This window comes from Myodes glareolus, chromosome 9 (genome assembly GCF_982192425.1).
Source record: "Myodes glareolus chromosome 9, mMyoGla1.1, whole genome shotgun sequence".
In the NCBI taxonomy this organism is placed as follows: Eukaryota; Metazoa; Chordata; class Mammalia; order Rodentia; family Cricetidae; genus Myodes; species Myodes glareolus.
This window is the reverse complement of record NC_142034.1, coordinates 41,649,132-41,674,412: the sequence shown is the minus strand read 5'-3', so window position 1 is coordinate 41,674,412 and position 25,281 is coordinate 41,649,132. Positions and strand designations below refer to the sequence as shown.

The 25,281-nt window shown below is 47.7% G+C and overlaps 2 protein-coding genes across 3 annotated transcripts in view; one reads left to right on the top strand and one right to left on the bottom strand.

Annotated features, from left to right (window-relative positions):
- The window catches only part of Asic2 (acid sensing ion channel subunit 2), a 1,092,647-nt gene that overhangs the window by 687,095 nt on the left and 380,271 nt on the right, over positions 1-25,281 (bottom strand). The gene's annotated exons all lie outside the window — the stretch shown is intronic.
- On the top strand, positions 48-17,957 carry LOC146893201 (uncharacterized). 2 transcript variants are annotated; one of them, XR_015003719.2, is made up of 4 exons: positions 48-130; positions 10,461-10,552; positions 13,386-13,574; positions 16,361-17,957. XR_015003719.2 is itself a non-coding variant. In XM_087909538.1 (4 exons), exons 1-4 carry the CDS (start codon positions 6,384-6,386, stop codon positions 16,404-16,406), a joined length of 363 nt encoding a protein of 120 aa, XP_087765664.1. In that variant the 5' UTR covers positions 6,200-6,383; the 3' UTR covers positions 16,407-17,957. The 2 variants fall into 2 exon arrangements, 1 of the variants encoding a protein (XP_087765664.1); XM_087909538.1 differs by lacking the exon at positions 48-130 and adding an exon at positions 6,200-6,419.

Genomic DNA, 25,281 nt, shown 5'->3' with positions numbered 1-25,281 from the left:
CGGGGAAACCAGACAGGAAGTGGAAATGATGCCAGAAGAGCAGGAGAATTCTGGGGAGGAGGAAGTTGATTCCTCCCACTCCTGCCCAGATCACCGAAGCAGCAGGATGTGAGCTGCCCCACTGAAAAAGGTACTGAGCCACATGGCTAACATAGATCAGAAAAATGGGTTAATCAAGATGTGAACGTTAGCTAATAAGAAGCCTGACCTAAAGGGCCAATCAGCTTTATAGCTTACAGAGATCTCATGTGTGATTTTCCTCTGGGACTAAACAGCTGGGAGGCCGGGCAGGACATAAACCCCAACAAGCAGACCCCCTCATGTTACACCAGAGTGATGTGGAGGGCCACAATCTCCCCATGCCCACCTTAGCTACATAGCTTCTCTGGAGCCCCAGGTCCTCTGTCTCATCTCCCCACTTCCTGCCACAGCCAAGTGCGTGTCTCCATGTCTACAGCCATCATTCTCGACCAGCCTGAGTAGCTTCTTTAGAGTGTAGTCACAGCCTTCTAAGTGTTTCTCCCTCTATGTCCTTGTTTTCAACCCACCCACCCCAATAAGGATGTGAAGGATCTTTCACAGCAGATCTGACCATACCCCTTCTTCTCCTAAAAACCTTTAATGGTGCCTCTTTCCTTTAAGACGAAGACTCCATTTTCCAAAGGCTTACAAAGTCTTGCACAGTGAGCCTTGTTCACCTCTTCTTGCTCAATGATTTGTCCCCAAGCTTAGAACATGCTTGTTAATATCAGCTCTCCACTTCTGACACTCTATAAGGTCCAGCTCAAAGGCCACCTCCTGAAGATGGCTTCTGGGATGACATCTCTTGCCCCAACACGCACACTCAGAGTTGTCCTCTGTCCTTTGTGTTCAGAGCAGTCTGCCTGCCGTTCTTTCTGGGACTTTGAAAGGGAAAATGGATGCCTCGCTTTGAATTGCTAACCTAACTATGTACTTCAATAGAACAGATACTCCGCGCAGAGGAACTTGACTTTCGCAGCATTAATGGACTGGAAATAGTTCGAGGGTGTGAAGGAATGAGCACTCACAACAGCTGGGGTGAAAACTTTTCTAAAGGAGCTCCGTGGCTCACCTTTAAATTCCTCTCAACTTAAAAACCTCTGCCAGCCATTTCCCGTGAATCATTTGGACAGATGCACTAATAATGATCATTTGGAGTGAGACTCTGGTGTCAGCGCCTCATTCACACTTCAAAAAACGTGTATTCAGAGGCACACAAAAGGGGTGTAATTACCATTTCAGAAGAATATGTTAATTTGATGCAATGCATTACTGCTCTGACAGCTCTCAGCCCTTGCATCAACTGTGTGTGTGTGTGTGTGTGTGTGTGTGTGTGTGTGTGTGTGTAATATTGCAGGAAGGAAAAATACACTTTTCTTCTCGCTCAAAATATAAGGAGTAGGCAAAGGCAAACGGATGAGAGCCCTGCTGCTGGGGACTGGAGTGGGAGGGGAAAGCCGTGTGCACAGCATGCTGGCCAATGAACAGCTGCTCTGACTTCATATTTCTAACAGAAATGCTTGAGATGCTCCCAAGTCTGTCTGAGAGGCTGCCTCAGTTTACAGAGATTACTAAAAGTTCAAATCAAGGTAGAACTGGTGAGACTGGCTTCCACTCGTGACGCTCTACTCCAGGAAGACCCAACTAGCCTGTCCAGGCTAGAGCTGGGCTACAGGGATTGGATTTCTGAAGCTCCTAAGACCACTTCCTCCATGACCTCTCTATAAAGCTTTCCTATCCCCTGGCTTCAAGAGACTCAAAGGTCCTCTCTAAGCTGAGCGGACATGGGACTTACCTAAGCTGTGGATGATTCCTTTCTAGACACCTGCATTAGCTTTGAATTGATTTAACGCAATACCTGAAACTAGGTCACGAGGACAGAAGGGGTCTGCGCTTTCAGTTGACAGTAGTGGAAGTCGGAAGTCCAAGGGGAGGTGGCATAATCAGTTCGGCTTCTGGGGAGCGCCCTCCTGGCTGGAACCCCACATGGTGGGCAGCACTGTGGAGCCATTGCACACAAAAGGAGAGGTCTCATGACAAGATAGGAAGCCAGAGCAGCTGGTCATCAGCCTTGACAAAAACCTCTCTTATGGTTTTAACGTGACCCCGAAGGCCGTGTGCTAAAGGTTTGGTTGTCAGCTCGTGGCATTACTGGGATGCAGTAAAACTTCTAGGAAGAAGGTCACTGGGGGACTGCTCTTGTAGCACCCCATTTCTGCCTTGTCAGAGGTCTAAAAGTGATGCAGCCAGGTGCCCACAGACTGACGCCTCTGAAATGGTGAGACAAAGCAAATCTTTCCCCCATCTAAGTTGGTTTTCCCAGGGATTCTTTTCAAGGACAGCAAATGATGAACACTTTCTTATGCGAACGGAGCAGCTCCCCTGAGAGAGGGCTGCATCAGTTTCTCCCGAGAGTGATACCTTCAGTGTTGTATCAGTTTCTCCCGAGAGTGATACTTGTGAAGTCACTTCCCATTAATCTCTACCTCTTACTGATTCTGCCACCTTTCACATTGCCGCCCTGGGGAGCTGGACTTCCAACCCCTGCAGGACACACTCACCCTTAGCAGCCAGCCATTTTCCTACTTGAAGGAGACACTGTAGGAACGAGATAGGCTAAGCGAGAGAAAATGCTTAGCTTAGTAAAAATGCTTAACAAATGGCGCTTCTTCCAGTTCTTATCTTATTATCCTATATTATAATCTCATTATCCTATATTATCATCTCATTATCCTAGGGAGTAAGCTGATTCCAAGTAATTATCAGAAGGAATGATAAAGTGATGACCTAAGCAGTAAGAACCCTCCTGGAGGCATGGGAGATGTGCTTCTCCCGTTTCGGGGGTGTGGGTGGGGGAGCATCTGTTTCTGGAGGGGACATTTGGCTTACAGTGTTTTCCAAGCTCCTAAGTGGGAGGTGGAAGTACTCAGAAGAGGGAGGCCTTTCCCCTCAGCTGCCAGGTACTGATGCCAGGGTGCCAGGGTGGTCCAGAAGTGCGGGAAACTGCTCTTGCACTAGATGCATTTCCTCAACCCCAGAAGGAGCGGAGATGGAGGATAAATAAAGGTGTCTTAGAAAAAATCAAGAGGAAATGTCCATAATAAAGGAATTCTATACTAGCTCCCACCTTCTCACCCTGATCTTTCAGAGAGAAAGGGCAATAAGAGCCCTGGAACTCAGGCCTGTTCTGAGGGGGAGCAGTCAAGAGATGGGGAAGGGGGAGTAAAGAAAGACGGGTGGGGTCTGCTTATAAAATACAACACACTGGACTCAGTTCCCTTCCTCTCCTGTCTGGGGAGGCAGCTGATGCTACAACAAAGGAGCCAGAGGGTGTGCTAGGTGTCAAGAGAGATCACCCGGAGCCAGGAGCAGGAGCCAGGAACATGTCATCAGCAACCCACAGCATCCATGACTGAGGTCTGCATCCCCAGAAAAAAACCTAGAGGGAAATTTTTATTCAGTGGTGGTGGTACAAGGCCAAGTGTGTCAGGGGTCACCCTGGAAGACACCTTATTGATTGATTGATTGATTGATTGATTGATTGATTGAAAGGTCAGAGCCCAGTCTACCTAGAAGCTCCACTAATGAACTCCCTGAGAGCCTTCCTGAGAGGGACTCTGTGGTGTGGATGGAGAGTAGACTGGAAGCCAGACCCCGATAGTCTGATGTGGTTGGAGGAACCCATATGGAGTGATAGATTAGCCCTTCTGCCTTCAGTGTACAAACTGAAGTATTAGGAGCAAAGGACATCATGTTCCAGGAGGAAGAGGACATAGCAGACAGCAGAGAAGATAAACCAAGAGTCTGCAGCAACCTGGGTCCCAAGGGACAGTCTGATGAGCCAGGTCCCAAAATGCCAAGGGAGGAATGCTGTTGAGAGGTGGTCCCACACTGGCCAGCAAGCTGTCCCTGCCGAGCGGCTTCACAGAGCTCATTCCTGCAGGTTATGAGGAGCGCCCTTTCTTAAGACGCCTGCTTCACATCTGCCAGGAACTTGTCACAACACGTTGATTGGGTTAGAACCAGACATTTCACTGCCACCTGCTTGGAAACTGTCACAACAAATGGCTCGTGTGTACAGTTTCAGCAGTGGGAGACGTGGCCTTGTGCCAGGGCAGAGGTACCTAGCAAATTCAATTGCTTTGAAACTGCCTTCAGGAGAGGCTGCCTTAAGATACCAAGTATGGCAAGTCCGGTATGGGGCAAGAAGATGGGCTTTCCCATATAAGCGCGAGGCTTGGAGGAGGCTCGGTTGGACCCCAGTTCTGTTGCCTTTTTTCCTCTAATCCATAGACTGGTCCCTCCAAAGGAACTCTGCCACACAGCCAACAGGCATGCGCACCATTCAATTAAGCCAAGAGAGACAGTTAAAGAGAGGATAGTTGCTTGGACTTGTTTGCAGTGTTCTGTTAAAAAAAATAAATCTGGAGAGAGAAAATTCGGCTCCAGGAGCAGAATTAATAAGGCATGAGGAGGTGCGGAGTTCTCTTGGATGCCAACAAACATGTTTACTAAAGCAACAATCAATTTCTATGGCTCTCTGTAGTTTCCAAATCCTTTAATATCTACTCCAGTGTTCCATTCACAGAATACGTCTCTGGGAGAGACAGAGTGGGTGTGATCCTTCTTTTTCAAATGAAGAAATTACGAGGCGGTTTTGTGTGGCCCATGCTGCGTGTTTAGAGGGCCATACATAAGAACTCAGTGACCTCCGTGGACTCTCTGGCTCTAGTAATGTAAGCAATGGGGGAGAGATAAGAGCTGAAGAATGGCTTTTTGACTGAAAACAAAGCAAAGAAACCCAAATGAATGGACAAAGCTGGAAAGAAAATCTTTCCTTTGGTGAAATGACCCAGTCGATTAGATTGACCTCATGGAGGACAACTTGGGGTGCAGCGGGGTGTCAATAAACTTCCAATGCAGACCTACATCAGAATGGTGCTGCAGTAAGCTGGAATGGAGTGAGAGAAAGGTCACAGGGTCGGACACGGAGTGGACACTATCTGTCACTATGCTGTAGAAGGAGGTCTTCTACATTAGAGCTGAGGTCTGAGCCAGTCGACTGGGAGAATGTGGCGCCCCCTAGTCCATCTCCCTGGGTCTGAACTGACCCAACTGTTAAATGGGGCAGCCGCTGTCTACTTTAGTAATTCATGTGAAACACAGCATGCATTGTCCTGGAAAATATTGAAAATGCAATAAAGCGAGCATGGTGGCCGCCTGGCTCCTGAGAACTTGGTCACTGGCATTATACATCAACCAGTTCTCGACAGAAGACACTGTGTGTCCCATAGTGCGACCTGGAGCTCAGGAGCAGAGAAGCATAGGGAACTGACTGTGCAGCTGCTGTGCACCTGGCCTCATTCTTCAGTCGCTGTTTCCTGAACTCATTCCCTTGTCCATTCATCCATTTATCCGTTTATCCACTCAACAATTGGGGCATTGGAATTCACATGGTCCCACTCCCTGTGATAGGTGTTACTGATGCTCAAAGGGATTTTAAGCTCTTTCGTCTTTCTAGGTACATTTCTTTTGAAGTTGGACTTCTCTGGTTGCCTTGCATTGGACATTGAAATATGACTAAAGTTGATAAATGTGATTGCTGGACAAAATAATTTGGGGAATAAAGCAGAGACCCTCAAATTCTCTTCCTAGGTCGTAGTAGAACTCAGAGCCTATGCTTGTAATATAGAATGGCAGGTAACGGCTCCATTGTCAATGAAGTCTTTGAGTAACAACAAAGAATGCAACTCCTTAGTAGGCCACGTAAATTCAGAACACAGGAGAAAAAGTAGTCTTTGATATTTTGAGACCTGCTATATTTGGGGGGCTATTTGTTACTGCACCATACTCACATTTAGCTGACTAATACATCCACTCTATTTTTCATTTATTTAGTATGTTTTTTAAAAGTACTTCAGAAAATATGACACTTTTTAGGGGCTGAGAAACAATAAGGAACGAAACAGACTTAGTTTATGTTCTTAGAGAGATGAAAGTCAAGTGGGAGGCGGGGTCCAGACAACTTTATAGACCCATATTTCAGTTAGCACAGACTGTAGGGGAAAATAAAACCAGTTAAGAGGCTTGGGGAAGATATTCTCTATACAGCAAGGAGAGAAGTCCCTCTGAGACAATGACAATGTCACAGGTATCCGGGTGAAGTAAAGGAGTCAACTGTCCAGCTACCTGGAGAATCTTCCAAAGAACAAAGAGTGAACACGAAGGGCAGAGGTCAACACAAGGCTGCATGCAGCAGCTGTGGAACGCACACCAGTGGGGCTGGGCGAGCAGAGAGCAAGAAGATAAAAGATGAGGTCGCAATCAAGACTCGTGGCTGAGAAAGGAACCCCAATGAAGCCATGGCACGTTCTACAATGCAGAAAGAACTTCTACAGGTCAGTAAGACAAGGGCATCAAATTTCCAAACAACAGGCAAAAGATCTGAATGGACAATTTGCAAAAGCAGGTGTTTAAATTACCAATAAAACCAATGCAATTTTCAAATCCTATTATTCCTCAGGAAAATGAGATTTCAAACCCAAATAAGGTAACACTATACATTCCAAGAATAACTAAAAAGCCCGAGAAATGCCCAGTGTTTAGGAGAACATGAAGCAAACACCACTTTCACCTTTTGTAGGAGTGGAAAACCACACAAGCACCCTCTGTGGTGCTCCCAATAAAAGCCAACGTTCTAGCAAGCAGAAGCACCATGCCTAGCCACATACCCAAGGCGGGAACTCCTACAGCCCAGAGCTGCACACAGCAGGAATGTCCACCAACAGGAGACACAGAAGCCAGCTGTGCTTTGTTTCCACGACAAAAGCCTCAGAGCAATGTGAAGGAAGGACATTAACAGAAGGCAAGCCTTCCCTCCACCTCCCACTGCACACACACACACACCCTGAATTATGTGGAATGATGTTTAACTCAGAAAAACCACTGTTTTCCATTCTTAATATCTGGGCACTCACTGAGTAAACTGTGAGTTCGTTGTGAAAAGTGAAGAGGAGGGGGGAGAGAGGGATGGAGGAAGGGATGGAGTTGGGAGAGATAACGTCAAATTAGAGAGAGAGAAACTTGGGCTCTTGTTCTAGAAAGGAGGAAGAGCCCCTGGGATATTCGTAGGGCAGAAGTGTGATGAGACTGGGCTCAGGAAGGACAGTTCTGTGTGTGTGTGTATACAGTGGTAATATCCAAGTGGGTTGGGTATAATTGGAATGGCTGCAGGAGTTGAAGCTCTTCTACAAGGTGAAAGAGCAGAGGTCAGATCTTGGGTGAATGGATGCAACTCCAGAAGGCAGGATTGATGAGACGTGGGCCTAGAAGAGGCCAAACCAAAGAAACACACTTTGGTAGAAGATGACTGCCAATTTTCAGGCTGGAAACGACCAAAGGAGGGGCAGCCTGGGAGTGAGGAGACCAAGAATTAATTTTAAGTGTAATTCTAAGGCACCAATTTTTTAAAATACTGTTTTTTATTTATTTTTGAGAAATATTCAGGTATTTTCTTTTTATTTTATTTCTTAAAAAGAAAACAAACTATTTTTTTAAATTTTACATATAAATCCCACATTCTTTCCACCTTCCCCACCCCACTCCACCCCATATCCACTCCTCAGAGAGGGTAAGGCACATTGCTTTGGGGAAGGTCCAAGGACCTCCCTACTATATCTAGACTGAGCAAAGTATCCATCCAAATGGAATGGGTCCCCAAATCCAGTACAAGCAGTAGGGTAAATCCTGGTGCACAGTCTGCCCCAGTCATACAACTGTCACCCACATTCAGAGGGTCTAGTTTGGTCCTATGCTGGTTCCTTCCCTGTCCGGCTGGAGTTGGTGAGCTTCCATTAGCTCAGGTAGACTGTTTCAGTGGGTGTCCCCACCGTGGTCTTGACTTCTTTGCTCATATTCTCACTCCTCCCACTCTTTGACTGGACTTAGGGAGCTCAGTCTACTGCTCCCCTGTAGGTCTCTGCCTCTGTTTCCATCAGTTGCTGGATGAAGGTTCTATGGCAACATTTAAGATAGGCATCAATCTGACTACAGGGCAAGGCCAGTTTGGGCACCCTCTCCGCTATTGCTTAGGGTCTTAGCTGGGACCATTCTTGTGAATTCCTGGGAACTGCTCTAGTGTCAGGCTTCTTGCTAGCCCCATGATGGCTCCCTCAGTCAAGATATCTCTTTCCTTGCTCTCCGTCTCTGTCCTTCCCCCATCTCTACTAACCAGTTTCCTCAAATTTTTGAGGCACCTGTTAACTAATCAATAAAATATCAAACTATTGACTAATTGAATTTGGATTAGTAAGTGACAAATCTCATAATTCTAACACACACTACCACCACACAGATTCACACATGTGTGTTTACATACATACACACTATATATGCTCACATATACACATGCATATTCTCTCTCTCTCTCTCTCTCTCTCTCTCTCTCATTGGCTTAAATAAGAGATGGTCCTCTCTCCTTCATTTGATTCTTTAAAGAAACATACTTCTTATGTGTTAAACTTCAATCAGTACATAGTAATTCCATATTTATGGGGCAAGCATATCATTCCAATACATGTATGCAGCATGCAATAACCAGATAGGGAAACTGGCACGCCATTCCCTCTGGCATTCATTACTTCTGCATGTTGGGAAACATTCAAACTCCTCCCTCCCCACTATTTTGAAATACACAGTAATTGTCTACAAACAATTTCATACTGATGTTCTGCACTACAGAACATTAGACATTCTCCTCCTACCTGGCTGCATTGCATGAAAAAGCAAATCTTAAGGGTTCCTTTAATCTGTTTCACCTGCCATCCCGCTCCGGGAATCATTGGACTGAGCACACATGCTGTCAGCCTGGAAAATGGCCAGATTTGAAAGGCAGATTGCCTCGCTCAGCTGGTAACGGCACTCTTTCTGGATCTTCTTGGTGCCTTGGTGTCACCTGGGCTGTCACAACAGGGGCCACCCTCCTGAATGCCCACTACCAACACCCTGTGGCTCTGCTATACTGTCACGGAGGAACGGGCTGCCCGGCCAGGCCTGCGGTCCTTGACCTGTCAGAACAGATAGCTTCTGCACCCTGTGTGGAATAAACGTGTCGTTAGAGAGCCTCTGTGGATATGCACAAGACGGGGGAAATGTCATTTTGGTAAAGGCCTCAATTAAAGAGAAGAAAAGCCTTAGTGACAACATTAAATATTCTAGTTTCAGGCTATTAGGAGCTGTCATACCGGGCAGTAGAGTCACCCGGGGCCTGATTTTCCACAACGGCTTTGCTCCTTGCGAGCTGCTGTGATTTCTCAGATGTTGACTGTTATTTCTGAGCGCTTGTTTCTGCACTTGTCAGTTGACCTGTGGTCAAGATTGAAGGAAATGTGGGTGGATCTTTCAAGGATTCTGGGTTGTAGGAAGCACCCCAGCGCACAGGAATACGGCTTCATCCTGTTAATACCAAGAAATCATCTTTGCTCTTCCGTTTTTATTGTTATAGTTTCCGACCATGGCAATACAGTCAGGCTGTCTGCTGAGGCCCACCACCCACTGCAGCTCAAGCCTCTGCTCTGGTCCTTGCACTGACCCTGGGCAGCCACAAGAGGGCAGTATGTCACCAGGTTGCAATTTTATACCTTGGAACTGACTCCTTAAACTTGGGCACCCAGTGATGCCAGAGGGCTGTGAAGCCCCAACTAACACGCCTCTTCCAGGGGACCTTTACATGGATGGTACCTTCCAGGCTGAAAGCAAACTGACCCTGTAATTCATTTTATCTATGTTAGGTTTCAAACCCAGGCTGAGGTGCCTGTTAACATCGAAGCAGACCTTGTTCATTTGCCGGTCACTCAGCATAGCCAGTATCTGTTATGGAGACTTCTTGGCTGGCATACCTGGATCCCTACCTTAAACTCTTCAGTCCATGGACTGGGTCGGGCACTTTGGCCAGCTTCTTGTCTCTATATAACCCAGTCATATTAGCTATGCTACTTTCTTGGCTTCCTGGTTTGTTCCTGGTCTCTTGTTCTCTCTTCTCCCCTCTCCTCACATGGTGGGTTCTGTCTGAAGGTCAGGTTCACTCTGGACTCTCCCAGATGGCCTCTGCCTGTGCTCTCCCTTCTATTATAATAAAAAACCTCAGTCCCTCGGGAGCAGTCACGCCATCCTTTTCCTTCTTCGTTTCCCCAGGCAATCTGGAGGAGGGAGAGACTGTGTTCCAGACATTATCATTTGCAATTGTGTGCTCTTTAGGAACCCAGAATCACCAGATGAGAAACTGGCCAAGCTTCCTTGAGAAAGTTCTGTAGAAATGGAGACAGGGGAAAAGGAGGAAAAGAGGAAGTGGAAGAGAGAAGAGAAAGAAGGGAAGGGGCTGAGAGCAGAGGAGAAGTGAGGAAGGGGAGACTCAGCTGTCTAGCACCCCAATTGTCTTTCAGCCGCAGCTGCCAGAGAGACCCAAGCAAACCCAGCTGAAGAGCTGCCCAGTGGAGCCCTGTCAACTCACAAGACTAGGAGAGCGTGTGACAAGGTGGGCCTCTTACTGCGACAGCAAGATGGTAAACAGGCACGGGTAGCCTGCATTTTTAACACACAGGTCATTCTCTGCAGTCTTGAAGGGGAAAGCAGCAAGGCCCTTAGCCAGTTTAACCTGAAATCCAGGTCCGCCAGTTTCATCCAGGAGCCCTGGGCCAAACAAACCAAGACACCCCTGTTTCATCTCCATTAAATGCGAGAAATCCAAGTGGAAAGTCATTTGTTAATTGTCAAAATCATTAGGGAAGGTGGGACTTCCTCCTGAGCCCACTGCCGATGACCTCAGGTCAGGTAGGAGGCCCAGGGATATCTGGGCTGGGAGCATCTTCCAGTGCACACACAGTTTTTGGCAGAATAAGTAAATAACATTATGTATCGCGCTTGCCTGCCTGCTGCTAATTGAAAAATTGCTCTGATTCACAAATGCAAATTTATTTAAAAGAATCACTGACTCTCCTAGGAGCTTTTTGTCATTGGGTGTTCTCTCAAACAATGAACACCAGCAGGAACTCCACAGTCAAGCCTATCAGGAATTTCACACTCATAAACAGGCCTCTGTCTTAAAAATAGTTGATGCCCTTCTAGCAATTGAAGTCTATTTTATTAATGAAGAAACTGCAGCTGGAAAAGGAGGGGGCTCACAGGTGGTTGCTAAATATCCTAAACAATTCAGATTCAAAGTTCTCAGCCTGGAAGGCGAGATGCAGAGTCTCAGAGCTATATGCAGGGACCTCCAGGGACACACAGCGTGCCTCTCAGGTCTGCTTCTAAACCAGGAACCATGAGCTGAAATGGCCATAAATGGTTCGTTTGGGGGTTTTGTGTTTGCATGCTGAGACAAGATCTCACGTAGTGCAAGAAGCCCTCAGGCTCACTGTGTGGTAGAAGATAGTGACCTTGAACTCCTGACCCTCCTGCCACCCCCTCCAGAGCACTGAGATTACAGGCAAGCATTACCACATTGGTTTTGTGGGGTGCTGGAGATAAAACCTGGAGTTTCATGGGTGCTGGGGAATCTCTCACTAACACGTACTACATCTGCAGCCCAATTTGTTCGCTTTAAAATGCTGGCTGTCTAGGGAGATTCGGTTTTGACTTTCTCCATTCTGAGACTTCCTTCGTCAGAATAAAGCACATGCCAGGATTCTGTAGGCCTGCCAAGCCCTGTCCCTATTTGCCCGGTCATTAGCAAATATTTATGGAGCATGAAGGAGTTTGGAACATGCCACTCCCAAGTGTGACACAGCACTGTGCTGGTGACTTTGAGCTGAGGGCGTTTGGGGAGCCTCCATAGAGGCAGGGGAAGGCTTTCTCATTGTTCCTTCCTTTTACCTAAAGACAGGGCCTTCTGGGAAACTCACTTGTTCCCAGCAATCCATTCCCCATAGCCCTTATCAACCAGAGGTGGGAGGTTAATGCTACACACAGCTAGACTTGCTTCCCAGGGGGCAGGTTAAAGTCTTAGAACCTTCTCTCTGCACAACGAACAGCCTTCACACACCAGGCACTTCCTGCTTACAGCCCTCCTAACTTGTGTTGACATTACCTTCTCTCCGGAAGCCCAGGCTCTCCCTCATTCCTTTCCACAGCTCAGAACCCGACATTCATGACCTACCACATATGGCATACACCCCCAAGATCTTTCTTCACGTCCCAGTGTGGGGGACCACCATGATTGCTCACATCACTGAGAAGTTTGTTTTCCTCCTGTTAATTTGTGCCATGGCAGCTTAATGTGTTTTACAAAGAACTAAAATGAAAGGAAGAAGTCATGTTCACTCCCTGGCTGGCATTTCCTTAAGTGTCTTTTTGTTGGCAGCCTTTGCCCACTGTGGGCCTATAGGCTAGTTAGGGGAAAGGTAAAATGCCTTAGGGGTTCTATCGATGCTACGAATCACTGTGACCAATAGACAAGTTGGGGAGGAAAGGGTTTGTTTGGCGTACACTTCCACAGTGCTGTATACCACTGAAGGAAGCCAGGAACTCAAAACAGAGCAGGAACCTGGAGGCAGGAGCTGATGCAGAGGCTGTGGAGGGGAGCTGCATACTGGCTTGCTTCTCCTGGCATGCTCAGTCTGCTTTCTAATAGAACCCAGGACCCAGTCCAGGGCTGACACCACCCACAATGGGCTGAACCTTCCCCTATTGATCACTGATTGAGAAAATGCCTTACAGCTGGCTCTCATGGAGGCATCTCCTCAACTGAGGCTCCTTCCTCTCTGATGACTCTACCTTGTGCCAATTTGACACACACAAAATCAGCCAAAACAACCGATGCCTTTGTCAGTTTGACTCACAAACACATCACTATTAAGCTACAACCCTTCCTTTCTTACTCATCCCCAAGATCTCACATTAAAATCATAATTTAAAAAGTCCCACAGTCTTCAAATTCAAATTTCAGTCCCTTTCAATATCCAGTCTTTTAAAAGTTCAAGTCTTTCAGCTGTAGGCTCCTCTAAAAAAAAAAAAAAAATCAAAATTGAATACCTTCTTCAAGAGGGAAGAACCAGGGCACTGTCACAGTCTGAACCAAGCAAAATCTAACTCTAACAGAATAAATAACCCATGACCGGCTAGCTGGGATTCACTCACCATCGTCTGGACTCCCCCAGAGGGGCCCGGACTCTTCTCTGCTCTGTCCTCTGCAGCACACACAGCTTGTCTTCTAAGTTCCGGCTGCTTTCACTGCCGTTCCTGTCCTTGGTGGTCATTCCATGGCACTGGCCTCTGGGAAACACCAGGGTCTTCTGCTGCATCTGGGCTGCACTTTCACCAATAGCCTCTAGAGGCTCTCTTCCTGATGCCAAGTCTCAGTTTCTTTGCAGGACCCCTTCAACCCTGGACCTTCAACTGGACCTACAACTAGACCTTCTGAGGTTGTACCTTCACCAGTGGCCTCTCCTGGTCTCTCACAGTGTCAAGCCTCAGCTGCTCTCCGTGACCCCTTCATGCCTTCGAAACCGGTACCACGTGGGTGATGCTTACACATTCCCAAGTCCTGCTGCCAACACAAGGTAAAGCCACGGCTTCTCTGTGCTCTCAGAGAACACTTCCCAGAAGATTTTACCTCATCTCTTCTTAATCACCGCTAAATTTCTTTTTTTTAATATTTATTTATTTATTATGTATACAATATTCTGTCTATGTGTATGCCTGCAGGCCAGAAGAGGGCACCAGACCCCTTTACAGATGGTTGTGAGCCACCATGTGGTTGCTGGGAATTGAACTCAGGACCTTTGGAAGAGCAGGCAATGCTCTTAACCTTAACTGCTAAATTTCTTAGCTCCAGCTGACCAGCATCGGTTGTCCCAGTAAGGTAATGGTGGTTCCACTTCAGTAGTTCTGGGATCTTGTTAACCACAGCTGATTCTTCAGCCCCAGCTAACCAGAGCCACAGGATCTTAATTCCAAGTAACAAATGGCCGTGATAGTCTTTAAACTTCCCTCTGAAACTTAACAAGCTCTGCCTCCATCTCCTGCGCTGCTCTCAGCATTCTTTCTCTCCCAAGCTCCCATAGAACATTCCACAGAGCCCTCAACGCTCAATGGCTTTTCAAGCCTAAAGTTCCAAAGTCCTTCCACAGCCCTCCCAAAGCATGGTCAGGACTGTCACGGCAACATCCCACTACACTGGTACCAATTTGTCTTTATTAGGGTTCCTATTGCTGCTGCCAAAAACAGTGACCAAGAAGCAAGATGGAGGTTAATTCGGCTTATTCTTCTACATTGCTGTATATCCGCTAAAGGAAGCCGAGACAGGAACTCGAAACAAAGCAGGATCCTGGAGGCAGGAGCTGATGCAGAGGGCACAGAGAGGTGCTGCTTTTGGCCTGCTTTCTTATAGAACCCAGGACCACCAGTCCAGGGATGGCACCACCCACAATGGGCTGGGCTTTCCCCCATTGGTCACCCATTGAGAAAATGCTTACAGCTGGGTCTTGGGCATTTCCTCAGCGGAGGCTCCTTCCTCTCTGATGACTCCAGCTTGTGTCACACGGACACATAAAACCAGCCAGCACCGAAAATAAACAAAAAGTTAGGATGTAGTAAGTGATGTGCCGTGGTAGAGGTTGCTACCGGGCACTGTGTGGGTGTGCATGCGCTCTGTCTGTGCGCTTAGGTCCCCGATGCCTATTCAGCCATCCAGTCCCTTCTTCTGCAGGTTCTGCTGCTGCCGGCTCAGGGCCACAACATTCAGGAAAACACTGCCAGGCTCATGGCACTGTTCCTCAGTCTGAAGAGGGGACTCGAAGTCCTTGTGGAGCATGCGCCCAGCATTAGTGATTGACCCGTCCCCAGGTGGGGCAGCATCTGCCGTGTAACTGACACCCCAGAGGTCTCTGATGGACCTGGCTGAGACTAAGACTTCACTCTACTTTGGGCTCACCCCCTTCCTTGGCCTTCTCCTTTAAGGGTGGGCCCCTGTGACCCCGTTTAACAGCAGCAGAAAAGCACAATATGTGAGCATCGCCCTCCCTCTTCCAGGTCTCTGTTGAGACATTCTTTCTCCCGCACAGTTATTTGTCTGCCTGACCTTTCCTTGGAGACCTTATCACAGGTGAAATTGGTTTCCCCTCTGGGTGTACTATGATTTAAACTCGGGACCCACAGACTATGATGGGGTCTGTCTGCAGAGTGTGGTATGTCTGGCTGTTAAGGAGCGTCCACAGCGCTGGGAAGCGTCTGTAAAGGGAGTGAGAGGCGGGAGTGATGGCTGTAGAGATGTGAGTAGGGAAGACATCCCGGCAGCTGGTCCCGCTGAGCTGGGAAGATGTAGGGAGAACAGTGAGGGAGAGTTCTGTGCAGGAGGATGTGGGGGTCTGCAGAGCAGCTTGGGGCGTCCAATCATAGCTGCATCAGGATTTCTGAAGATGACTCCCAAGACGGGATTTCCACTAGTGGGGTGCAAATCTGCATCCTAGAGCCCTGAGTCTTTGCCATGCCCCACCAACACCAACAGTGTGACTGAACGACACAAATTCAATTTCGTTGGCCTAACTGTAGAAAAGTTACAAACAGGAAGATGACACTGTGTATTCAGTGAGGTTCTAGACCTTTCTACATGGCTTCTTGTGAAAGATTCATGTATACAAGGAAAGAAGTGTAGCTCCTGGAAGGCCGGGTCCTGCCTCTGCTTTCTGACCAAGGCAATCTGGCCTTTGCTGTGAGATAAGACAACGCAACTTCCCTTATGGGATGTGGGGCTGGATACGTGGGTGGGTGGGATTGGGTGTAGGGTATCAAAGAGCTAACAAGTCAAGAAGTCAAGTCAGCTCCACGAAGAATGCTCTGGGGGAGAAGTCTCCTCACAGTACCACTTGGGCCAGCGGTATTGGACCAGTTTTACAGGAAAGCAAACTGAGGCTCCAAGGGGTTAAGAAAGTTGACCCAAACCGTGTGACTAGTTCTGTTCTAGAAACATCATCTCATGCCTCCCGTGTCCCTTTTGGCCAGGGACAGTGCTGGGTGTCAACAAAGCCTGTGAGCTTTCACACATCACTGCCTCCCTCTAGAAAGACACCAAGGCGTTCCATTTTAATTATTTTATTATATGAAGGGACATTCAGTGCTTTGGGGGTAATTAACAGAGATTTAAATACAGGCCCAGGAGGGGACAGTCGGTGAGTTCAAAAGAATGGCTTCCAATTAGCACCTGTATAGTTTACCTGTGAATGAGTGACTTCTAAAGACTCCATTTAAGAAAAAGGTCCTCTCGCCTTGTTTGATAGGCTAAATATTTCTTTTGAAACTGCGTCTGTTCTATTAATTTGCTTAATAGACTTTTGACTTTGATTTCCAGGAGAGACAAGGCTCCAGGGACCTCAGATCTCCAATTCTTGCTATGACAGTGAGGTCGCGTTAATGAGGACTAATTGTTGGAGGATAAGGCTGAGTTTCTGAGGAGTCAGAACTGAAAATCTGCCGCACCGCTCTGTCATGTGGAAGCCATCCCATCATTCAAACCAGCTTGCAGATCTCATCCATCCATCTTCGCATACAGCAGACCCCGGCAAGCAGGAATAGATGTGCACGATCTAAAATTATCTTATTAACTACTTGAATGTAAATGAATGATTTAAAAATGCTGGAAGGGACTGGAAGAAATGAGTTCTTCTAGACGCTGGGAACAGCAGTCCCTCAATTTCCCTTACCTTATTAATTTGTTTCCCAAACATTTTGTGGAGCCGCTGCAAGAGAGATTTCCTGTGGGCATGTCCTGAACTCTGGAGGATCAGAACTCAGTCTCCCCATTTCCTGATTGGCCTTTACTCTTTCTTTTTTGGCATCGCTGATCATGACTCGTAAGGCATCCCGTTTCTGAATGGTTATTGGAGATGGAGTGAACTCAGAACAAGAAATGGGGACCAAACATGCTCCACTCTGTCTTCCGTTTCCTGTCAGGGGGAGTTGGACAGCTTTCTTAGCCACAAAAGGGACCCAGCTCTTACGTGAACAGGGTTTCTCCACGGTACCCATGGCAACAATCCCAAAATCTGGGTCTGCATGATTCATCCAAACATACTGGCTCGTGTCTGGCTCCCCTCTTCCTATGCTTATGCGATGCCCAACCCAAGCGGCTGAGAGATGAGACCCTCACTCTGCAACAATAAATTCAAGAGACTAGTAAAAGCGAAATAGTTTTTGTTTTTTGATCTGAAAGAAACAGATGACAACCTAGCAAGAACGGCTGGTGTCCTGATTTATCACAAAACACTGGTTTTCAGAGTCCCTGATCATTAAACATTCCTTTCCTCTACCTCCCTGGTACTCCCGAGAGTCACAATCTTCGCATTTATCTGGCATAGTCCACACCTCAAACCCTCCATCTGATTGGTTCAGGATGCAGAGGTTAGCTAATGCATGTCCTCCTTTTTGGTCCCTGCGCTCAGTCACACAGCAGGCTGCCGACAATCTTTCAGCCTAAGATGAACTGAGAGCCGAGATGAGCAGGTACCAGCTGCTAGGCAGGGAAGACGGGGGCCCAGTGCCTCCTGTTTGTCTGTGGTTCTCTGATGATTCCTAAGCCCATTTCATACTGAAAATGGAGCAGAACGACTTCTTTCTGACAATGAAATGCTCAACTCTGGCATAAAAGCAAGTTGACAAGCTGAACGAGCGGGTGAACGAGTGAACTCGGAGCTGAAGAAAATAGTCGCTGGTGTCCATTACCCTAATTGTGACTGATACTCTAGACAGGAAAAGATGTCCAGTAGGGGGTGGGGGACATTGTTCAGTCAGGAGAATGCCTGCTTATAAATATGATGACATTGGTTCAACGCCCGTGTAACAAAATATCAGGAATGGTGGTGTGTATTTACAATCCCGGAGCTGGGAGATAGGGTACCCTGAGATTCGCTGATGGGCCAGCCTAACCTACTTGGTGAGAGCCCTGTCTCAAATAAAGTGGACTTCTTTCCAGTATGTGACCAAGCCTAAGGAATGGTGCCACCCACAGTGTGTAGATCTTCTCACCTCAGCTGACCTAATCTCTGAGACATAACCAAGACTAATCTAACGTAGATGACAATCTCTCACAGGTGTGTCCAGATCTTCTCTCCAAGGCTTACCCAAGGCTAGCCTAATCCAGTTGACAGTCTCTCACAGGTGTGCCCAGAGGCTGGTCTTCCACGCGATTCTAGATCCTGTCAAGTTGACAGGATTAACCATCACAGACCTTATTCTCATTACAGTAAATATTGTTATGATTAAAGAACCACGACAGAAAGCAAGCTGGGGAGGAAAGACTTCACTTGGCTTCCCCTTACTCAAGCATCATACTCCCTCACTGAAGGAAGTCAGGGAAGGAACTCAATTGGGGCGGGAACCTGGAGGAAGGAGCTGATGCAGAGGCTATGTGAACTGGCTTGCTCAGCCTGCTTTCTTAGGACCACCAGCCCAGGGATGTCACCACCCACAATAGGCTGAACCTCCCCATCAATCTCTAATTAAGAAAATGCCCTACAGCTAAAATATGGAGGTATTTTATCAGTCGAGGTCCCCTCCTTTCATTTGTTTCTAGCTTCTCTCATAAAACTAGCCAGCACAGATACCAAAAGGTAAATGAAGCCTCCAGCTCCCAGGGAGAATCACCACAGCCACAGACCCTTCCCTCTGAGCCTACAAAGAACAGGGAGGCCTTTCTCCAATAACACACAGGGAAGCATCTCTCACCAGAATACAAATTTAAGAGGGTAGGGGTCTTGCAAGCATTATTTCTTCAGCACCTAGAAGAGCACCGGTTATAGGACTGGAATCCAGAACCAGTTGAAGGAATCTAACAACTCCGTTGTTTTTGGAAGCCACTGAATGTACCAGTTACAATGCATTTAACTGTCCCTTGTCCTGCCTTCAATTTGTTTCCACACGTTTATAGCCACTGCTCCAGCGAGCAGCTGTGCACACATGCCACCAAGTATGTGGTACCCCTTGGGCAAGTTCTGCCCTGAAAGCAAAAGACCCTCAGAGGCATCTGCCCAGTGCTGGAGCAGAGGGGTCCTTTGACAGCCTTAGAGGGAGAACGCACTTTTGATCAATCAGGGTTCTTTCTTTTCTATCTAGATAGCTGGGTTTGTCTCTTCAAGCCTCAGATAACTTATCAGCAAGATAGGGCTGGTGATCTTCCCCATGTCCGTTGCAAAGGGCCTGCTGTGTTTTTTGTATCCACCTCTCCCTTCTACACCCAGCTGAGTTTCTGGGGATCCTCTCTCTGCCCTGGGAATTGGTTAAACTTCAATCTGATTGAACACAAGTGCCTTCCTCTTTCCCTGAACCTGAGAAAGGAATGCAGCTAGAGAAACGTCGCCACCTTAAGAATGCTCTCTCTTTGAATCACGGTCAGAGACAAATACCCCAGGTGCCCCCAGCACTGCCCCACAGGGCTATCAGACTCAACTCGCTCTCAGCAGTGATTGACTGTTTGTCCTCTTTCCTAAGTCCTTCATGAAGCCTCCAGACTGTGTCCTCCTTCAGTTTTGGTTGGGGATTTTTAATCTGATTTTACGGAGAGCATGGAAGCAATCCGAAGGGGAGTCTGCTGTCCTTTCTCCTGGGGAGGTAACAGCTGTGTTGTTTTGTGGTTTTGCCCTCTTGCTGCATTGACAGAGTGGTCTGAGCTCCAGCCTTGAAGCCAGCCCTTCTCTGTGTAATCTGGCTTTCATGCCCTCAAGTGTAATATTGTTGCCTCTGCAGTTGTCATGTTTCTCCGTATCATGCCTGTGACCACCTGGGGTCCCTTCCCCTCAGTCCTGGATTACTGCCATCCTTGTATCTATAAGTGACTACCTACCAGTCCCCACACTTGGCTCACTGCTAAGACTAAATTGTGTCCCCTTTGGAATCCATATGGAAGCCCTTTCCCCTGGCGGGACTGTGTTTTCATATGGAATCATTAAGAAGGTAATTAAGTGTCCCGGTGAAAAGGGTAAGAGACCAGACCTCAGATACCCCATCCCATGTGTTTGTGTGTGTGTGTGTGTGTGTGTGTGTGTAAACACATAAAGGGCCACAGACTCCTCCCCCCCTCTCTCTGTGTGTCTGTGTGTGTAAACACCTAGAAAGGGCCACAGACTTCTCATCTCTGTGTTTGTGTGTGTGTGGGGTGCGTGTGTGTGTGTGTGTGTGTGTGTGTGTAAACACATAAAGGGCCACAGACTCCTCCCCCCCTCTCTCTGTGTGTCTGTGTGTGTAAACACCTAGAAAGGGCCACAGACTTCTCATCTCTGTGTTTGTGTGTGTGGGGGGTGCGTGTGTGTGTGTGTGTGTGTGTGTGTGTGTGTGTGTGTGTAAACACATAAAGGGCCACAGACTCCTCCCCCCCCTCTCTCTGTGTGTCTGTGTGTGTAAACACCTAGAAAGGGCCACAGACTTCTCATCTCTGTGTGTGTGTGTGGGGGGGGTGCGTGTGTGTGTGTGTGTGTGTGTGTATGTGTGTGTGTGTACATAGAAAGGGCCCCATGAAGACACAGCAGAGCACCTTGATCCCAGATTTCCAACCCTCTGGACTGTGAGAAAACACATCACTGTTTAACCCATGCATGCTGGTATGGAGTTACAGCTGCCAAGCCAACACAGACAGTCTCTGCACCTGCCTGCACCGTCGACTTTATTGCTTGCTAATCCTTAGAGCGTCTGCGAGGGCGCCTCTTTGGCGCCACCTGCTGTTCTATTGCTCAGGCTGCCGCTGTGGGCCTCGCCTCTCTGCAATGTTATTTAAACCCCAATTCCTCCATCAGTTAACCAGACTATCATATCTAAAATAGTGTCCCCCACCCTCCACCATCCAGATATGTCTTAGCTCTCTCCTTGGCCTGCCTCCGCCTGACGTTGTATGCCTCTTCTCATTCCCTCGGCAGAGAAGAGCAGCCCCAAGAAGGAACGTGCCCTCTGCTGGCTTCTTCCTACCAGAGCAGAGCCCGGCAGATGCTGGGAGAGCCCTTCCTTTGTAAATAAATGAATAGTGCCCAGGGTGAATTACTACTGTCCTGTGCAGGCCTCTCAGCAAAGGCACTATGTTATTCCTGAGAGCTCCTTGGGGACAGCATCATTGGATCTGCAAAGCTGAAGTCAGATGCAGTGTTTTCCTTTGGGGGGGGGTGGTGGTCAAGGAGACACACAAGTTGGATGTAGGAAAGAGAGAAAGCCTTCGCTCGGGACTCATGGTGAAGAGAAGATGGGGGAAGTGTCGCAGGCCCATGCTGGTAGTGTGTTCCCTCGAGCAGAGACCCAGTGGATCACAGAAGGTAGTGACCACACGGACCTTCTGTGGCATATGGTAAAGCTCCCGACTGACCCGTGAAGTCCTCAACAATGACATCATCTTGGCTGAATTGTTCTGCCCCACCGTGGGCCATCTCTGTTGACTTGGAGAGTCTCCCTCCCTGTGTTCAACTCTGCTCTTTTGTATTGGCTCTGGAGTCCTGGTCCTGTAATCAATGGCACAGTTTATGAGCCTTCCTGCCTCAGGAAACACCGCCATTCGCGTTCATCTTCACAACTCAATGTCTGTTCCTAAAGTTCCCTTTAGGATGAATGAATGAATGAATGAATGAGCGAGTAAATGCATAGAAAATGATCTCAAGATTCTCATGACCACAGTGAGCCTCCATCCTCTGCTGGCCCAGTAACTTTATTTTTAAGTGTCTTATCCAGAGCATCTCTTGGAATTCTTGTATCTCAGTCCCAGGTATAAGCAAAGGAAAGAAGGTTGGACAATCGCGTTAGATAAATGTTCGCTGGCTGCAGGAGTGGACGGAATTTCGTTCTCAATGGGTGTGCTGGGCTGGGGTTGCAAGAGGGCCACTGAGGGGGGGATTTATTTTTCCTCCTGTATTGAGAGAAGAGCTTATGAAGTCGAAAATCATCCTGCTATCGCAGAGGGAAGTGGGGTCTTAGCTGGGTCATCCCAATGCCTGAGGCAGTGATAAAACCCAGCCTGGTATAATTCCCTCCCTGTGAAATTATTAAAATCCCACATTTTATCACGCAGACATTTGGGAAGTAAATGCATTTTCTATTGCTACTGACCTTTATGTCTCTCCCTATTCTACACTCAGCCAGCCCCATCCACTGCCATGCGCTCAGCTGCCCTGGCTGAGACAGCTCCAGCCTCCCCTGTCCCTTGCCAGTCCTGGGAGCTGGTGAACCCCTCAGGCACCTGCTTCTTTTCAGGCAAGCGACTTTAGTTGACTCCACAGATGGCTGTTATCCTGTAGAGATTCACTGACTCTGTTTAGTTTCTTGCAGTTTTTTTTTAAAGTTTGTTATTGTAGTCTATGTTATGTGGATGGGTGTCATGCCTGCATGTTTATATACAACATGTGTGCCCGGTGCCCTTGAATGTCAGAAGAGGGCATAGGGTCCCCTGAAATGAGTTACAGGTGGTTATGAGCTGCCATATGAGTGCTGGGAATCAAACCCAGGTTCTCTGGAAGAGCAATGAGTGATCTTAACCACTGAGCCACCTTTCCAGTCCTAGTTTTTGCTTTGCTTGATTCATTACAAAAAAATGCCAGCTTGCTGTTAAGAAGTGAAATAACAGAGAACTCTATCAAGAAAACTTTAGTTGTGTTCCTTGCTTCTCCTGCCAATTGGGATTTCCTTACCAAGATGGTTAGAGAAGAGACCTCCCCACCTTCCTGGTGCTAACATAAACCCTCCAGGGCTATGCATGTGATCCTGACAGACTGCTGAAGGCCAGAATGGATTAGACCACACATTTATCCCTGGAACTGGCGTTAACTCACTAAGACACACACCACAGACAACTTTCAAGTTGCCATTTGTGTCTATTGACCAAAAGTTGGACTGGGGCATAGGCGTGTGGGTTAGCAAGTTAGACATCTGGGTGCTGTCCTTTCATAGCTGTGGCCTTGTGTTTGGACACCTCCGAGGGGACTCGTCTGTTTCTCTGTTGGTAAGTATTGAACTCACTCCAGCCACTCTTTCTCTCTTGGCAAACATAAAAGAACTGCAAGCCCCTCCCAGACGGCCACCTGTACCCATTCAGATTGTGAGGTAGCGCCAACAGCAGCTTGTTGACTGAGAGACTTGCTTACTGGACATTCTGCTCAGCCCGTCAGACTGCTTTCTCAAGGCACAGCTCTCATCCCTGAGGACTAGATGGGCCCTCAGTTCGCTCTTTCTTTAAACTTTCTTTTAATTTATTCTTTGTGTCTTTCACATCATGCCTCCCAATCCCACCCATTGCTCGCCCACCAAGAATAAAGCAAAATAAGATTTAAGAGAAAAGGCATTTGTTATAGATTTAGGCCATCAGTGGTCCTCCAAATCTCAAGTGTTAAAGCTGTTACCCCCAGCCCTTTCTGGCTGCCGTGAGGTAAGTTGCTTTGTCTACCACAGTCTCCTTGCCAGGAAGCTCTTGCTCTGGCCCAGGCCCAGAAATGACAAAGTCAGTCAACTACGGACTGAAACCAGGGATCAAAATACGTTCTGCCTCTTGTAAGTTATTTTCTCTGATTTTTGGTGACAGCAACAGAAAGCTGACTAAACCAGAATTCTTCAGCCACCATGATGCACTTGCCCTGAAGGGTTCATGTCTAAGGTGGGAATGAGAGTTCCTAGCAGAAGGCTGGAGGGTTCACGGATTCAACACTGTGCCGTTGAGTTCAAGGAGAACAAAGCTTTTGAAGATGAAATGCTGTTTTACCAGGAAGAACCAGAAGGGCAGAAAGGGTGGACAGAGTTCAAAATCAAACGCAAAGGTTAGTCAAAGTTCACGTGACAGATGAATGAATAGATCTGAGCGTGTGCTGGCAGAGACCAGCCCCTTACTTTATGATTCTGTTATGTGTTTGTCCTCAGTGTGACCCCGGGCTAAGCCAAGGGAGGAAATCTGAGTCCCAGTCATCAGCATGTGGAGATTTGAGTGTGCTGCCCGAGGCTAAGGACATTATGATTCAGGTTTGGGCACTGTCAGATGCGTCTCCCATCCTTAGCTACTCCAGCCATGAACTTGGACACGGTAGAGAATAACACACATAAATTTAACATGCTTCGGCAAGAAGAATATTGCCTCCTGGCACCTCTAGACACACCACTCATGGCAAACACTGGTTCAGTGGGTATGGAAGGGTGGCTCAGTGAGCACGTGGGGAATCCCTGTCTTCTAAGCCTAGAACAGAGCTTCCGTGGAGCTATGTCTGGTGAAGGCCAAGGGTATGCTGGACTCCTCTATTAAGAGCTCACAGTTTGCATCACTGTGATAGACAGCATACAGGCTGTCAAAATGAACCCTCAATTTGGTCTGATAGCTTCCTCAGAGCCAGAACTGGAACAGAGATAGGGGTCCAATGTGGTCATTAAATTCAAGTTAAGCTTTAAAGAAGGAACCAGAACAGTGGCTCTCAACCTTTGGATCGCATCCCCTTTGGGGGTCGTATGTCAGATATCCTGCATATCAGATATTTACATTATAATTCACAACGCTGGCGACGTTGCAGTTATGAAGTAGCAGCAAAAATGATTTTACGATCGGGGTCACCGCAATATGAGGGACTGTATTAAAGGGTCATAGCGTCAGGAAGGCTGAGAACCACTGAACTAGAATGAGAGACCATGAGATGGGAGAGCCAAGTATGTTTGAGGCGGTGGGAACAAGTAGATTTGAGGATAGCTCCTGGCCATAGCAAGGGATGGCAGCAAGGCAGAAGACAGACGAGAGCAACCTGAGAACATGTCCTCCCTCCTCCTTCAGGGCAGGCAGGGTTGAGACAGATGAACTGTCACACATGACATCATTCCAACTGTACCGTTCCGGGAGTGTCGGGGTGTCCCTCGGTGACTCAGCCCTGCGATGGAGAACGAGGTGTGGTCTGGGACCAGACGGGCCTGGCTGTATTTGAGAACGAATCCTTGTCTTTGGGTCCCAGTTTGTATGAACACTACCTGCGTTTGCCCCTTCAGTGATGCTCGTTTGCAAGCAGCAAGGAGATGCACACGTTTTCTGAATTCAGATACTCAGACATTGCCGCAGACTTTCCCTCCCAGCACAGCGTCCAGCCCTGTATACCACTTCTGGAAAAGGTGCTCGCAATCACTCTGGGAGACAGCACGGAGCTTCCTAAGGGGCTACAGGCCAGGCCAAGGCCATGCAGAAGAGAGTAATGACTGCTCTATGTCTCCAAATGCTGTTCCCTGGTTCCCCTGACCCTGCCAAGAAGGCCTACTAGACCAGAAAGTGTGTTTCTCTTGGAAGATGGCCAT

Bases quoted from the DNA above. Each gene is read 5' to 3' on its own strand.
- LOC146893201 (XM_087909538.1), top strand. From the start codon at position 6,384: ATGGCACGTTCTACAATGCAGAAAGAACTTCTACAG. The intron at 6,420-10,460 runs GTCAGTAAGACA...ATTGTCTTTCAG, and splicing joins TGCAGAAAGAACTTCTACAG to CCGCAGCTGCCAGAGAGACC. The intron at 10,553-13,385 runs GTGGGCCTCTTA...GTTTCTTTGCAG, and splicing joins CTAGGAGAGCGTGTGACAAG to GACCCCTTCAACCCTGGACC.